The 18,292-nt window shown below is 42.2% G+C and overlaps 1 protein-coding gene across 1 annotated transcript in view; it reads left to right on the forward strand.

The window, feature by feature from the left end:
- The window catches only part of LOC147668654 (uncharacterized), a 574,419-nt gene that overhangs the window by 517,178 nt on the left and 38,949 nt on the right, over positions 1 to 18,292 (forward strand). Inside the window, exon 27 of the mRNA XM_086948545.1 lies at positions 10,414 to 10,568. Coding sequence (XP_086804671.1) covers positions 10,414 to 10,568 — 155 coding nt within the window. The remainder of the gene's footprint in view (positions 1 to 10,413; positions 10,569 to 18,292) is intronic.

The raw sequence follows: 18,292 nt of genomic DNA on the forward strand, positions 1-18,292 counted from the left end.
GAACGGCGGTATCCACCACGCCACCGCCAAACTCGTAATTAAGCCCTTAGTATCTTTTATGGAAGTCGAAAGTCTCCCGCGGGCGGGATTGGTAAGCAAGTAGGTCCTGGTCCCCTCCTGATTCTCAGAGCACTTTTTGGCAGACTATTTTCTAAGTTCCAAGTTTTGGATTTTGTCTGTTTGGGCACCTTCAGCACCACTTCCAATAGTTCATTACGGGAAATGCACTACCTGGAAGGTCAAAACTCACTGGGTACAGCTGTTGGTTCAACATAGTTAGAGCCTTTTCCATCCATGAGGCTCTAATTAGGAAACCAACTAGCTAGCCCTTGGAGTCACTATGGAAGTCTTGGGTTCCAACAGGTCTCTAGCAGCAGGGCAGCCCTCTGATGACACAGGACAGTCTTCAGGTAGTAGTGCCGTCCTCTTGGTGCAGCAGGGCAGTCCTCTGAAGTAAACAGCCGTCCACAGGCAGTAGGGAAGTCCTCTGGGAGTCCTTTCTCAGGTCAGGAAGTGAACTGAAGAATGGATCTGAGAGCGGTGTTTTTATGCCTGATGACCACTTTGAAGTGGAAGAAGCTTTTGGAGTTTTCCCCTTGCAGAAGTGTCTAGAATATACTGCCTCAGGCCCTGGTCCCAGTCTGTCAGCAGGCCCAATAGGTGAGTGTGATGTTCCATGTGTGTGACCTGAGGCAGTGTCTTTGAAGTGCAAGTAGGGTTTTGCAGATCACCACTCCCCTACCCAACCTTGGAAGGCCCATCCTGCCAAGACCCAAGCTCTCTATTGAGTGGGTATTAGGGAGAAATGCACAAAGGTCAACTACACTTAGTCTTGTACCTCAGGAAATAGGCTACAGGTACCAAATAGGACAAAGAAATTGCAGCTTTCTAAAAGTGGAATTTTCAGAATTGCAATTTAAAATCCAACTTTACCATTAAAGAGGGTTTTAAATTTAAAATTCTGCAGACATCGACATGAAATTTCTACCTGCTCCCCAACACGTTATCACTTATTAAATGTAATAAGGTAACCCAAAGTCATCCTATGGGATAAGTAAGCCTTACTGAAGTGGAAAATGGATTTGTGAGTTATTCACTAAAAAGACATGTAAAACTTAAAAATTAATGTCCGGTATTTTAAATACAATGCACCCTGCCCTTTGGGTTGTTTACCTGAGAGGTGAATATTATGTCTTATAAAGGGGGTTTTTGGCTTGGAAGGGGGTTATTTTGTCAAGTTGAATTGGCAGTTTTAAACCGCACACAGGCTGCAATGGCAGGCCTGAGACATGTGTTAAGGTGCTATTTTAGTGGGTGGCACAATAAGTGCTGTAGGCCCACTTAGCATTTATTTTTCCAGCCTCGTTACATGGTAAACCACTTTACTAGGGACTTATAAGTTAATTAAATATGCCAATTAGGTGTAAGCCAATGTTACCATGTTTTAGTGAGTAACAACAAGCACTTTAGCACTGGTTAGCATTGGTAAAGTACACAGAGCCCTAAAGCCAATAAAAACGAATACAGCACAACAGGAGGGAAGACGGAAATAGGTTTGGAAGAACACCACTGTGAGACTAACGGGTCTAACACACACTTTTTTCAATTACTTTACCTACCCAGGGATTTGTTATTGGTCAGGAGTTATCATGTATTTCTGGGTTAGGATTAGTCCTTTTCTGATCAAGCATAATCTGGCCTACCTTGAAATAGTTGACGAAGAATGCTTGCTGCAAGGGTGCATTGATAAGCTATAGCCAATGGGAAGAACACAGACTGAAGTTTGCTTTTCTAGTCTTGGCATGTAAAAGATCTTAGACATTTTAGGTTGGTATTATAATTTTGAGTGATTTAATCAATTCTTCAAGATGAGAAGCATAATTGTAGTACCACATTTTGACAGCTTTCAGGTTGCAACCAGATGTTGTGAAGAATCTGAGGAGAGATTTCTTCTGATTTTGGGGGTCTTCTCAGAGAAGAGTGTAAGGTAATCATATCACTTTCATAGGGGTGTTAAAAAGCAGGACTGTGATCAATGTATTTTCTTATATGAAAGTGAATTCAGCCTTCACTGGGTTCTGTGAGCAAAATATTTGAGCCGAGATGTAGGAAGCTACTAAAAGATGAAAGTTGTTCATTGAATAAGGGCTTATGTGGCAAAGATTTACAAGATTTCCGTTTTTATGGTGCAACAGACTCAATAAAGTCGTATGGCAGAGTTGTATTCAATCATGGTTTGGATGTTGTCGCCATAACCTAGCCCTCAAGCTTGGAGATAATGTGGCTGTTTATAGCCTCAGCTGTGATGTTTCTGAAGTTTCTATGCACTCAGCAATACACTATCTATGCTGTATCTACATTCTATACACTCAGGTGTATATTGATAAACAAAAACACACAATAAGTAATCTCAGGGGTTAGAAGATACACATTTTAAAATAGGATTAAAAAGCCAACCCCTATTGATTATCATAGGTGTTTGGGATAATCGTTGAGCTATAGGTAAGAAGAGTCACAGCAGAAGGGTGTCACCAAGGACATACTTGCACCAGTCTAGCACTATACCTTGTGTGCCAATATTGGTGTTCAATAAGATCCCATTACCCTTTGCATCAAATGTCACATACAAATCAAAGCACACCAGGGCAATGATGTGATACAGGTCTATTTTAGTCTAGAGTTATTAGAGATGGAATACATGGATCCTTATATTGCTTTGTGTAGACTGAGCCAATAATGGTTTCAGTGCATAGAAGGTGAAGCACTATCCAGACATGTTTAACACGCTCACCTTATTAAACTCACTGTCCATCCACCATTCATTTCCTTTATTCTCCAACTTCATGTTGATGTTGCAATGTGCCGGCCTAGAAACCTCATGCATGTGTTCATGGTTCTTAAATCTGTTCATATTAACATGACCTTTCTGCAAAAACTGAATTCAAAGACTTTTTGTCCGGGAATATTTGTTCAATGGTTTTTAGACATTCCGATATAACATTGATACCACTACGAACAAAGATTACATGTGTGAAGCAAGCTGTTTTACATGACTACAATGCTTTACTTTTACACAGATACTGCTGCAATTGCAAAATACACAATTTCCTAATGCAACTGACCTGTGGAAGGAACCTAAGCCACAGAGTTATTTTAAAGTTAACATGTGTAGTAGTGACATGGCAGTCTTGGCAGCATTAACGTCAATTATGGGCTGTTTTGTTACCGATAACCAATAGGTCCACTAAAATGTGCGTTCTTGAACTGTATAGGGAGATAATTCCTCTTTCTCACATATGATATTGGTTTACCTTTTTTTATATGGCAAGAGACAATTCCTCCACCTTCATCTCTGGGTGTTTTCACTTTGCTTTTGTACTAAGATTTGTAGTTATCTTGGCTCCAAACGTCCTTCTGTTCCAACTGAAAGAGATGTATTCTTAGACTCTTCATACATTTCTGTTGGTTCTTCTTAATTGCGAGCTGGCTGTGTTTTTAATTTACTTTTATTTTAGATGTACTGATCTTTTTGATGTAGCACTGCTTAACCCCGAAGAGTGACACCATTTGGATTTGGGTCCTAGGTGTGAGTGGTTAGCCCAAAGGCAGAGTGGAGGGAGGCTTTGAGAGGGTTTAGGAAAGATTTAGGCAGTCTGGTTTATAGAAAGTGCCTGTTTTCCGTGTGAGACATCACCAGTTCATGTACAGTGTCTTCAAAATCTTGTTTTGATAAAGGATCTGATGTTCTGGAGCAATTTAGTGATGCCTTTGATATTGAAGTCAAGGTGAGTTATCTATCCACCATAACACCTAGGGATTTGGGGAATGCTTTTAGGCCTCTAGTTTAACAATCCGGTCAGGAGAAAGGACCTTAGAGCTGGTAGATTGTAAAAAGAGTAAATCAGTATTTTGTATTTTGAGGGATACACTTAAATCTCATCTATGACATTCATGAGCTAATGTTGATTAGACATTGTGCTATTAATGTCTTCTGTGCTACCATTCTTGAGGTGCAGCTTCGTATTGTCTGTATATTGGTGAAAGTCAATACCTACCTTGAAGACTATCTCGCCCATAATTCAAGTTGAATAGTAAGTGGGCGAGCACAAATCCTTCAGGTACTGCAACTCCAAATGAAATGGCCATGTATGTGGATAGAGAATCAACTGTTCTGTTAGGTAGGCTCTGAGTCAGACCTATTGGAGTTTGCAAAGGCTTTTTTTCAAGTTAAGTTTTCAAAAGACCCTGTTGGTGCTTTTCTGATATGAGGAATTTGTTCAGTCTGTGGTTGGAGTGCAAGGTGATCAGTGTTTCTCTGACCTAAAGATGTACTGTATACATGTTTGGCTATGCCATTGCAATTAGAAACTGTAGATAGGGGAGTCGTGGCTATTTGTGTCTCGTCCTGTATGATCTTGATAAAGCTCTAAGGCCTGTTTTTAACATTCTGAAGTTTGAGGCTGAAAAAAAAAAGCTTTGATTAGAAAAGGAGCTTTTTGTAAGTTTTCTTTCCTGATCTAGGCATCTGAGTTTCAAGGAATGCAGAAATTGTATCCATCTCCTCTCATAGGCCCATAGGATCTCTCTCAAACTGTTAATGTCATTGTTGAACAAGTGAGCTGACTTTTAGGGATATTTTTACTTCCTCTTGCTGGACTAAAACTATTAAATATTGTGGATATTTTATCATTGTATTGCTTGATTTGTTCAATAGGGTCATTAGAGAAACAACTATCCAGTGCGAGAGACAGGATCATAGGTTCTAATTTGTTAGGCTTTACACCTTGTACCAGCGGCGTCTCCTCCTCTATGACAGAGGAGCGTCGCCCCGCCATCAACTAAAAAACATGAAAAATAAAACGATAATAACATGAATTTAAAATCCATTTTATTATCGTTTTAATTTTCTTGTGCTAAGATTTGGGGTGGGGCCAGGGTAATGACAGGATGGAGGGGGGGGGATGTTGGACAGTACTAGTCACTGTGCATCTGGGTTTGACTGGCAGTCTCAGGCCGACCAAACCCACATGTGCAGTGAAGCTCTCCCCAACCCCAGCTGGGGTTGGAGAGAGCATGCACAGACCCCAAATCTGTCCTGGGGTGCAAATCATCGGCACTCAGGCCAATCCTGAAGCTGCTCTCATGCATGAGAGCAGCTTCAGGATTCGCCGCAGGACAGGCTGGAAGCCTGTGCCTGCCTGCAGTGAAGAGGAAAGGAACAGAAGAGCACCAAGCGATGCTGTACGTGAGCAGGTAAGTTCTTTTTTCTTTTTTTAATTGGTCTACACCATCTCTCCCATCCTTTCCTCTGCCACGCCTCTCTTCCCTGACATGGGCCTCTCCTGTCCTTTATAGTTCTGAGTGTTGTAATACCTCGTCCAATAGGATGAAGAAGTGGCTTGACCAGTTGACATACTGATCGAGTCAACAACTAAGCTGAGGGTAGCAACTTTTTTTGGGTAGAAAAGTTGCAGTGTTGTGTTTGGTCATTGTCTTTGAGGTAGGAGTTGAGTTGCTTAGTCTGGGCTCCTGTCACTTTATTCCAAGGGAGGTTAAAATGTCGGTAAAAAGATGTGCCTACACGTAGAAAGTAGCTGAGTCTGAAGTCTGTAAAGTGTTCTAGAAACAGGTTATTCCTTCCAAGGTGGTGATAAATGATATATATATCAGATTTAGAGGTTGTGGGCTATACCAATGTCAAGTGTAAGTGATTGGAAGATCTCAGCTGATAATTGAATTTACAGTACTGTGATTGTTTATTTACTTTGAAGAAACTCAATAAACTTCTACCTCTTAAGCATGTGGAGGCAGTTTTTCTGTTTCTGGACTTTTTTGGGCGAGAGGGACTGTAAATTAAATTACAGCTTCTTGTTAAAAACAGTCTGTGGAAGGGTGGCATTGTGAAACCCATCTAGAGGATGTAATATGTTATAAAACTGTTATTTTACACACTATTACAGAGGTCTCTGGGCGTGAAAGCTGAGTAGGCTCTAATTACCAAAAAATAAATATGATGTATTTGGACGGATACGCCTAACGGACAGATCAAGGTTTTGAGCTGACGGCGAAAAATAATGATAGAATGTTGTTGACGTAATTAAGAAGGCAAGGAATACTATAAAGTAGTTTCAGAAAAAAACTTCAATCTCTTGTTATTCGTCTACGGATCCAGCAACAGTCAAACAGTTTGACTGTATTGAATGGAGAGTCCTACGAACACTTTACTTAAGAAGACATCCATTAATACATACAGGCATCTCGCTCAGCAGGGTCCGGTGAATAATACTGAGAACTGTAAACTGCACTCACTGCTCTGTTTCTGAAGCGGCGGAATATCATGAGCAGTCTCAGACCCTCTGTAATTAAGTGGGCAGCATTGTTTTGGATGACGTGCAGCTTAGGTATTAAATGTTGCAATAGCTACAAATAAAGGTAATTTAGCATAGTCTTAGCAGAAATGTATATGGGCCCGAATAGCAATATGCTGCAACCTGCCGATAGCAGAGGTATAATCTTCCTTATTATTTTAAAGCAGAGAGTGTAAAAAGACACTACCAAAGACATTGAGCCGATAGCGTCTCTTGATAATCAATCTTTAATCCCAAGCTCTTTTCTTATGTGGAATGAGTGGGCAGTGAGACCATCTGAGAGGAGCAATATGTACCCAACCAGAGATCACTGCGATTGCTAATGATACGAATCTCTCTTTCATCCGCATTCAGTTTCTGTCCCAGATGAATCTCATGGGTTGCTGGAAAGCAGCCTGTGATGACTCTAAATCAGGCCACTACTGTTGAGGCCCAACGGGGGAGGGGGGGTGGCAAACAGCACCGACCATGACTCAAAATTAGCTGTGATAAAGGCCGCTTTATTGGAAGCAGGTGCACCTTACACAATGAAAACCCTTGGCCTCCGCCGTACAAAACTAGACCTCACTAAATATGTAATTTCCTGACAAATCCCCCACCCCCTCCTCTAAACTGGTTCCCCCAATCCACAGACAGAAAACAATTAGCAAAAATGTCAATTTGCCTCTCCCTCTGGCTAAATACTTTATTGTGCTTGACCTACCCTCCGATAATCCAAAAACAGATCTCCTACACTTCCCCATACATTAGGAAGAACCGCCCCCTAAAGCGGAACATCACACCAACACCTGCTCCAGCGACACGACAAACCCCACAACCATCTAACAAAAACCCTAATGCACCGGCCCCCAGGAAAACTCCTTCCAAAACACACCACCGCACACCACAAACAACCCCACTACACCCTGAAAAAGGCAATCACCCCACCCCCTGCCCCCAGGCTCGAAACTTGAACCCCCCCTATCACTGAAAGAAAAACCCAGGGAGGGAGGGAGGGAAAATAATTATGTCCGCCACACCCCCGCCCGGCTGCTGTGTCACAAGCCACCGAAATGGTGGCCTATGAAGCAAAATGGCCTGTTTTAAAGAAACCAGCCCAAACGCAGCCCAAAAATTAGCCCACCCCAGCCCAAGGCTACCAACTAGCCCAAAACCAGCCCACATACGGTGCTGGGTCTACACCCATCCCTCCCCCAGCCCCAAAACTCCCCGGGGGTGGCAGGCCTCCCGATGGTCGGCCGCCCCCCTCCCCCCCCCCCCCCCGTCCCCACCAAAGCCCTATTAACTTGTGTGACATGTATGTCTCAATAAATAACAAAATGGTCTGACCACAGCCATTGTTCCAATCGTAAGTCAAGCAAACTTACATTAGAAGTTCAGAGTTGGGCAAGGGCATGATCCTTCAGGGTGGTAGGGGCATTAACACATTTGGTCAGATTTAAAGGAGAAAGAAATTCACAAAATGTAGCTGCTTTTTTAACTGCAACCAGATCATTGGCCCTATAATTAGAGTTTCATACAACCTGGGAAATATTACAAGCCAAGAGACAAGTGTTAAGTAGTCAAAAAAACACTGTAACAAAAATGTGCTTGATTGGCCCGGTTGGAGGTACACAAGTAGAACTGATAATGTATGCTAAAACAAGTTATCGACATTCGCTATATTATTCTCAGGCTGAAAGTACACTGAAATATTTTCTTTAAAAATAGCTGCCATCTCTCCAACTGGTTTATTCGGCTTTCTGTTTTGCAATATAATTTTGTGGAATACAATTTTGTAGCCTTTTGAAATGGTTGAAAGTATTTAGGTTTAAAATTCTCAGATAACCATGTCGTCATTCATTTCAATCATATGTTTAGTCAGTGACTGTCTATTGAGATTGACAAACATTAAAGTACAACCCCGAGGAAATCCATGGACATACCTAGGCAATAGGAGCTGTCTATGCTATTGGCCGCAATGGTCTTGAGGGAGTGTTCTGACATCCCGGTGTTTCTTGGTGCCATGAGTTCCTCCCTTGAAAAAAAAAAAAACAGTTTTTGACCCCTTGCCCCGACAGTGTATGGACAGATGCAGATGGGCTGGGCTTTGGTGTGCCACTGCACAGACACACCGAGTGGCCGATTAAGTAATGGCTCAGCGCAGCAGCACCTGAAACCAGAAAGTAGAAAAGGCATGTTGATGCCTACCTGGTAACAGATTGCTCAACGTGCTCAATAACTAATTAAAGTTCAAATAATTTCACAACAAGCAAATATAATCCAGGACCCCTTCAGTTAAAGTTCAAGTACAATAAAACAAATTTCTCGTTCCCATATCTCTGAATAAGAGAGATCTTACTCTACTAGTACCACAAGGACGCGCAGCGTGTCCAATTAAGTTTAGCACTGGCACATGCCCAGATCATAGCATCTGAAACTAGTAAGTAGGAGAAGCAAAATCCGAGGGTCACCTCCTCAGGGGTTTGTAGGGTACCACATAGTCCTTGGCTTGCCAATGAAAACCTGATCATGTCACATAGAAAAGGTGATCTTATTTCCTGCAAGTAATTACTCTTTCAATGGAGTTAGAGACAGGACCCTAGTGGTCTGAACCACTATCAGTGAAATTTCTAAGGCTGACCACATCTCCTTTCTCAGGCAAAACCTTAGGTGAAAAAGTAGGAGAAATGAACAGTGTGCCAGAAAGACAAAGTGTAGACTGCAGCTTCCACTGAATGTAATGAGGAATGTTTCAGCTACTGCAAATGGAGTTATTTTAGGCCTGAAGATACTGTGCTATATATTAATGGTATTGCCATTCGCAGTGGATTGTTTTCAAAGAATGGCCAAGGTTTCATAGAAGCTGATAACTTAACATTGTGTTTAATGGTTTTTAAACAATAGGCAAGGTTTAACAGAAAACCAGTAAGCAAAAGGATGCCAGTACCTTTTGCCAGTTGTTTATTCTGAAATATGTTCAACAATGTTCAGATACAATATTTAAACCACACTGAGTTTGAGATAGAGATAGAGAGGAACTTCATACCAGAGGCTTGAGACAGAGGTCATACAGAGCTGTGATCATCTTCCTTCACTGACGGCTACAGAAAGGCACCTCTGGCCTTTACTCCGGGTGTGTATCTGTATGTTTGCCAGTGCAGACGAGAATAGCAATATTGATGAACATTGGTTCTATTGTTCAGAAGAAGTACACAGGTGTGAACCATCTTTGAAACTTGAAGTAGACATCTTTTTGGTGCTAAGTTTAGCTTAGTTACCCAAGAAAAAGGTGGGTGGGGTCTGCAATAGTGATATCAAGAAAGCTTTATGTTTTCACAACAATGTCACACTATTTTTTATTATTCATCCTTCTGGAAAGTATTATTGCCACTATTATGCTGGTTCTGATTATAGTTATGATTCATATTGTGTGCACCTGGATAACATTTTGGTTTTAAAATTAATCTTATAAACTATGTTCCTGGTTTCCTAGTTTTCTTGAGTGTGCCTTTCAATGACTAAAGAGGGTTTAGGTTCCACTATCAATTTCTTCGATACCTCACAGGATTGATTGTTAACTAAAGCGCATCTTACTCAAGAATTGTTCAGTGGATTGTGTGGTGTTTGCAATCCATCTAGCTTTCTGTCTCATGTTGGACATTGGGAAGTTGTCAATGTCCTTAGTGGTAGGACATCTAAAAAGCCTAATAGCGGGCTGTGTTTCTGGAAAGAATATCTAGAACACGTATCATCTGCTGTCATGTTTTCATTCCTGATTTTCTACGAACTCTCCTTTTTCCGAAATCCCCTTTCTCCATTGCAGAGTATTTCGAACCACTCTTCAAATGCTGGATTTACTGAGGTTCACAGTTCACTTTCACCTTGATCTAATAAATTCCAAATCTCCCCTTGTAATGTAATGACTTCCAAATCTCTACTTGTTCAGTCTGGAAGGTGCACCGGCACCTGACTTGGGTAGAGCCATGCTATATAAAAATATGAAATTAACAAACAAAGAAATCAATTCACAACAAGTGATCTAACAGGCTCCTGATTTTTTCAGTAATTCTGACACCCTGGCAAAGGCGTAATGAAACCAAGACGGGGAAGAAAAGGCGACTGGATGGTGAGGTGAGAAAGGAGATGGAGAGGCTGCAGCAACTTGCTAATGAGAAGTCCAATGCAATTCATCAGTACCTGCTGAGTGGAAATGAGAAGGTAAGACATGATATCCTCAAGTGTAGCGCAGAGAGAAATAGTAAGATACCAGCCACCCTACAGATAAATGTAGGGTGAATGTAAGTGAGTGATTCTCAATGAGACTACTGGCCAATCAAGCCCTTCGTGCATAGATGTTCAATGCACCTCGCACGGTGCTTTACAATACCTTATTTTACACAATCGCATTGCATAAAGGAAGAGGTGGAAACTGTAACATAATATACATTGAGGAAGTATGACAGTACTCTGTACTTGAGGAGAACCAGGTGACTGCCGTTACGGCTAATGGACATGTACATGTGCCATGGAGTGTTCTTGCAGCATCATCTGAATTAGATGTTAAGGCTGTAATCCGAATAGTTTAGTCAGCTATATTGAAATGCACAAATGTTTACTACAATGGACAAGTCTGTCTGAGTTTTTCATGTCTGGTATTAACTGCGCTTTAGGGCTGTTCATATCAAACCTATTCTCTGCAAAACATGCATGTTGCTCTCAAGAGTATGAAAATAATGCAGCCTTCTTTCGGTCCTCATCTGTCCATTGCATCCTAGCTTTCTCATTGGTGGAATTAGATGCTGCATCATTTACAAATTGACCTCACAGAAAAAGACCATGTAGATGTGCAATCCTACATGAAAATGTGCTGTGCATTTTGGGGCTTCATGCACTGGGAGACTGCCATGCAGTTATTTAAAACTTTCTTCATGTAGGCAGAATTAATGTAACAAAAAAATCCAAAAACGAAATCTTATTAAATCAGGCATCTATTCTTACTGAAGTCAACATTCTTTTTGTAATACATATTTTTTATTTGCATAATAATCCATTTCATACACTGTATTTGTATTAGTTTCAGTCATGTCATTTGCGCTTCAGCGTCCCCTGACTACTGTGGCTCCTAGACACAATTACCACAGCAAATAGGTACATTTTCCCTCTGTTCCTATTCCCTTTGCATTTTGGCTAAATTCTGCCATGTTAGATCCATGGGTGCAATTCAATAAAATAAGCTAGCCCTCATCAGATCACCAAACTGTGCTCCGTCTCGAAAAAGTGTCGACTTTTTTAGGGCTAAATCACGCAAATGCATTTCAATTCATGTACGTTCCCAAGGCTAGTATGTGGTTTTATTTTATAATGTACTCTAAGTTACTGGTATGTTGTTCTGTATTTGACGTCAAACATGAATTCACTTTCAAGCAAAATGTAACATTACTGTAAATTAGCCCGATGATAAGATTCAACATTCAATCACTTCTGGGACCTGTAGTTTTACTTTTCTATTGTAGTTGCTGACATACAGGTTCCAGAAAGCTGAGTGCCGCAGGCTGAATACACGGTTTTTGCTAAAAGTTAACCGTGTGACTTGTGGCTAGATGATGGGTACTTAAATTAAAGTTCAAATAAGATGTGAAGAAACATAGATATGTTTTCATTTGCTATAAAGATATGAACGGGAACCCAAAAGCAGGTAGTAGAGGTAGTGCCTGTGTTTGCTGTTCATTCCAACATCTTTAAATAAAAATAAGAACAATAGTCTTGATTAATAGAACCTCATAGCATTTTTAGTGTAGCGAGTTAACTCTGCTCTTTCATACAATGTAGCCCAGAAATGTTGCGCTGGTGCTCCCGTGTTTGTAGTTGGCAAGATCTCATAAAGATACATAAATCCTACCCGTTTGAAACAAGGATTGTCAAAGCCAGTAGGTCTACATTATGCATAAGTGTCTTATTAATCTCCGCATATTTGAACGCCTCAATCAGATGGTCCGCATGTATGATATTCCGGATGATTCTAGCAAGAATAGTAGCAAATATTTTCACCAGTACATTATAATCAGAATTTCACAGACTAGTTGATTGTAAATAACAACACCTAACTCCTAAATGCGAGTTTCCCACCTAATCAGTGGGGAGATACTAGGGCCAGAGTGAACAATTATAAAGGTATCTCCGCTTCACTTAATGGGGATCACAAGTCTAACTCCCCAGAATGGGAAATAACTAGACGGACTGAAATTTCCTGGTCCTCTTGTACATGTTTTCCTGATTCTGGGGTGTTTAGCACTCATTGTAATACCTGTTCTGACTGGGTGGTAAATGGAAAGGGAAGCCCCACACTGGGTTGCTATTCAGGGGTAATGAGAGTGGGAGGGAGGCAAAATGTAGGGCGATATGCTGAGAAGGGCACTGCTTTTTCCCCATGCTGATAAGAGTCAGAGGGAGGCAAGGGGTAATCTGAGACTCTGCTCATTGCAGGAACCGATGCATTTACAGCTGTGTTTTCACCCCTAGTAAAACTGGGCCTAGTGTTACCACATCCCAGGTGATGGAAAACCAAGCCACTCAGAATTGACCAGAGTGGTATCTGCTCTGGTGTCACCGCTCCAGCAAGCTCTTAATGAGGGCTCTCTGTGATATTTACCAGGTTTGGGAAAGATTACCCAATTACCCTTTTTAAAGATGGAATGGACTTCAAAATTATGAATTATTCTGTTAAGGAGGACTGTCAATGTTGGAAAAATACTGCTGATGCATTTTTGCAGCTTCTGCAAAACACAACCCGGTTTTAGCCTACTAGACCCTGTGGCTTAATCACAGGCTGGATGTCAAATTACCGATTATAGACAGGGAATCTGGTGGACTGTACCCCACAGACCACCCCCTCATTAAATGAGATTGGTGTGTCTTGTGAAACTTACAGGATAATGTGTTTCTTACCAAGTTCCAATAGTCCTTTCACCATGGATGTGTATACAAAAGAAATGCACTCTATATACATTTAAGACTCAATAATATCAGCATTCTGACCTAGTGCAGATAAAATGCATGGGTGTAATTATAAAAACAAACACAATAGTTGTATTAAAAGCAACTAATAATCAAAATATTAAAAAGAATCGCAACATTATTATAGTGTTCCAGAAATTAATTGCATTGACTGGTGGAACCAGTCTTTTTTTAAAGAATCCCTGCCTTCTAGCTCCTAGCAAAGTAGTGGAAGCACCAGAAATAGCTAGCTGAGTTTCTGGAGGTGGCCCCTATCTTGCATACCTTGGCTGAACAACAAGCCTATTTTTCTGGTGTTCGAAAAGGTGTCTCTCTGTCTATCTTTTAGTTTTGGCATTCCGTGAGCTGATACGGTCAAGCAGGCTCAGAGGAGCAGAGGGCCTGTGCTTTGAATGTTTGCAGCTAGGAAACTGAAGATTCCTCTTTGCCTAACACATATATGCACCAAGTTTAAATACACTTGTCTGATTATTTGGGAAAAGGCAGGCCTCGTGATGACTGATGTAAAATGCAACAATTAGTATATTAATTGTACTTCAAGTAAATTCTATCACACATTATAAATCCAATATATACATAGATAGGAATAATTGATGCACTATCAAATTATAATGAAGCAAATGTGATATGTTGTCTATGTGCAAAATATACTAAGTACAGCATGCATTTTAAATGAAAAATGTGCACATGAATATATGAAATGCAATGCTTGTACTTATGCAGAATATGCCTAATTATGTCACTGTGGCCAAGAATTTTGTAGAACTCCTTGGGTAGGTCATCTGGCCTAGGCAGCTTCTCACTTGGCAATGATACCAACCCCATTGTCTTTGACACCCTGTTCTTATACTGTCTTTGTGGATTTTTGGGAGGATACAGATTACAGGTGTCCTGGGGTGTTGATTGTTCAGAAAAAGTTATACTTCTGTGTGATGGGATCATCACACAGATCCACAAAGACAGTACCAATCCTCCGGGACGACCAATCGTGTCCGGCTGCGGGTCTATACTGGAACCGTTAGGAAAGTCATCAAAGAGTTCGTCCCCCAGACCGAGACATACATCAGAGACAGTATGGACCTTATTAAGACGATAGAGGACCGTCCCTTCAACCCTGAAACTGAACTAATGGTGGGTCTTGATATCGAGTCACTTTATACCAATATCCCTCCCAAAGAGGGACTTTTAGTGATTCAAAACCTACTCGAAACAGGACCACAACCTACCCTTGTCCCTACATCCTTCATCATGAGCCTCCTACGTATTGCTTTAGAAAATAATGATTTTTTTTACCATGAAACCTACTACCTTCAAATCAAAGAAGTCTCTATGGGCGCTTGCTTTGCCCCAAACTTCGCCATCTTCTTCGTCCATCACTTGGAAATGGCACACATACTCACCTCTAACAACCCGTTCCAAACTCAAATACACTTTTGGCGTTGTTACATAGACGATATTCTATTACTGTGGTCAGGGAACACGGCCACTCTGGAATAATTTGTAGAATGGCTCAACAACTCCCAACAGCATCTAAAATTTACCATGGATTGTAAGTCCAACGACCTCCCATTCCTAGACATCTCCATCCACGCAGAAGATGGTAAAATTGGAACTACCCTGTACCGCAAGCCTACAGTAAGGAACACACTGCTCCATTACTCTAGTTACCATCCACGAGGATTGAAAGACGGCCTGCCCTATGGCCAATTTTTGCGAAGCAGGAGAAACTGCAAATGGCGCAAAGATTATTTCAGGGAATCAGAAATTCTTCAAGACAAACTTATCGCCAAGGGGCTACCCAACACGTCTCATCAAACGTGCACGCAAAAGAGCATGGTACTGTCACTGCGAAATTCTACTGACACCCCAACCCAAGAAAACCAACAGCCGCATCCCTTTTGTCACAAAATTCAGCCCTTGTAGCAACCACGTGAAGAAAATCATCACTCGCAACTGGCCCATCTTGCGATCACAAGGACCCTTCCAGGAACCCACACTATTCTCATACCAATATGGGCTAAACCTTGCCAACCATCTGGTACATGCAATCACCTGGCCGACCAGACCAAGTAATCCTGACTCCTTAACCACCGCCTGGGGACTCCCACCAGTAATTGGACATTACCGTTGCCAATCTTTCATTGTGTGCGATCTGACCCTCAACACTAAAGATTTCCGGCATAACAACAAAACTTATCCCCTGAAATCGTTCACCAACTGTAGGTCACAGAATGTGATCTACGCTATCAGGTGCCCCTGCAGACCTGGTTTACATTGGCCAGACCACCCAAATGATCAAGCAAAGGATCATACAACATAAGAGCCGTATCCATTGTAAAACATTGACAGCACTCCTGGTCACACACTATGTTGAGAAAAACCATAGAGAACTCGAAATGTTGTAGCAAGTGATTGAACAGCCTACTCTACCCATAAGAGGCGGTAACCTTCAAACCCTCTTGAACCGCAGAGAGTGTAAGTGGATAACTACGTGCAACTCTGTAAACCAGGGATTAAACACACTTGATGAATGGAACAGTACAATACACATTTAAAGGCCTATGGACCTAGTCTGTTCTCTCCCTCCCTCCACACTTCTACTCTGAACATCACAGCTAGGCCACACTGCAGAGTCACATTACCCGCCTCTAAGTGCCTTCAGACACTCTGAAACGTTCTTCAAACTCAACCCTTTGGGTACCTTCCTTGAACCCTATCACTCTTTCCTCATAAATGCTACCTCCCGGCAAACCCGCAGTTTAGCCTTAATGTGCCTGCTCTGCCATAGATCGCCACCCCCCAGCCCGATGCGACTTCCCCCAATGAATATGTCAAACCTTAATGCGCATGCTCCGTCCAAGATCGCAAACCCTGACCCTGATGGAACAACCTGCTATGAATTTGTCTAACCCACATTACATAGCACAGAATAACCATCTCACTCAAGCACTGTAGTATGATCATGTAATGCACGTTTAATACCGATTACAGTGAACTGCCTGAATCAACCAACTGTGGTTTGTTTTAATTTGTTCCATCTCTCCTAGTTTGCATCCTTTACCTTTATATAATTTAATATAGAAATGTTGGAATGTAAAACAGATCACTATTGTAATATAATGGGTAATGATCATGCTGCACGTTCCTCACACGCCCACCTGCATGTGTATGCAGTCATTCCCTACACACAGAAGGATTCCATCCCGTCCTTTTACTCGCCCTTCCCAGCCCCTTTTCCCTTCTCTCCCCACCGGCAATAACGGGCTCCGTTTTGCACCTGGACCACCATGTAAGTGGCTCATTCCGCTGCTTCTCGCCACCCCCTCATTTCCTCTACTTGAGTTCTCATCTATTCCCTCTCCTTCATTCAGCTGCCTTCCATCGGATTAAGCCTTCATATACCAATTCACTACCAGAGCCGACATCTACTAATCCAGACCAGAACGGGGACCGGTCTCTGGATCAGCTCTTTTCTAGTGAGTTCCTACCCCTTCTTCCCCTCGCCTTCCCCCTTTCCTTTCCCCCTCCCCTTCCCCACCTTTTCTCCATTTTTCCCCCGGGTACCGATCTCTGGATCAGCAAATCTGAGTGAGTAACCTCCCCCCATTTCCACCCTTCCTAACACCCCCCCCCCGCCCGCCGCCTTCGCCCTTTCCCCCCCTTCCCCTTCCTCCCCCTCCCCTTCCTCCCCCTCCCCTCTTCACCGCATCCCCTTACCGACCGAGTCCCCCCTTTTTCTTAAAAAACACCCCCCACCGGTATCTGCCATCAGTTAAGACCTCACACAGTTGGCCACCGCCTACTAGTCCTTTGTCCGCCAGACAGGGGCACCGCCCTCACTTGAGACCTTACATAGTTGGCCACCTCTTACTAACCCTTTGACCACCAGACTATGGCCTCCACCCACAGACCGCTCCCCCGCCCCCCTCCTTTTCCTTCCCTCCCCTGTTCACCCAGGCCCTCCTACCTCTCCCACTCACCCCCTTCCTCTTCCCTCGCCACCCCCACTAAGCGTACCCCGCATCCCTCCCAACCCCTTACCTTTCCCTTCATTTACTTACAGCACCGTCATCAATCGGCAACCCGGTCCTGATGAAGATCCTAAATCAATAGGATCGAAATGCTGTCGACCCACAATACAGCGCGACTTATGGCGCATCACCTACCTTGGTTCCCAAACTAATTGCCAACCCCCATTCACTAAAGAGGAACCAGCAACTTTGTATATATTGTGTTTTTCATTTTTGTCAATTTGCGTCCTTCGCTGTTTTCACCCATATGTCACTTGCGCTGTTATCGTAAACTGTTCTGTTGATTGTTTTTGCTTAAACGTGTCCTTTAAATATATGATGCTATATGCACTTCTAAACCAGTTGAAATTCCCAGTCTCTCTTCCTTCCCAGATCTTTTGTAATGTCCTGTACATGCAAACATTTCTGTTTTTCAAGTAAATCCAATTGAGATATTGTTGTTTTTTACATTGTTTGAGTCAGGCATATGTGTGTAACCCTTTCTTTTCCACTATTTATCTAGCTTGCGCCTTCGATAGGAATTTCTCCTCATTTTCTAACTTTTTGCTTTTTAGAGGCAGGTATCCCAATAATATCTGATTCTAAATGTCAACTATAACTTCTCCTCGTCATTCACTCAAGTCTCTCTCATTCAGGGAATTCACAGCTTGTCCTTCAATCACAGCATGACTGAGTCAAAGTTCAACTAAATGCAGTGCGACTCTTGGCATTTGCTAGCCTGTTTCTGCCCAGTACCCAATGACGTAAACAGCCTGTGCAGTGTTGAATTCTCCAGACTTTACTCTCTCTAGAATGTCAATGTTTTCTGCCTCTTTTATATGAAATGAAGTCTCCACAAGAACGACTTAATCAAAAGAAAATTCTCAAATCAGCAGCCTCTCGACCTGCGGGAATTTG

Source organism: Lissotriton vulgaris, unplaced genomic scaffold, assembly GCF_964263255.1.
Source record: "Lissotriton vulgaris unplaced genomic scaffold, aLisVul1.2 SCAFFOLD_518, whole genome shotgun sequence".
Taxonomy (NCBI): Eukaryota; Metazoa; Chordata; class Amphibia; order Caudata; family Salamandridae; genus Lissotriton; species Lissotriton vulgaris.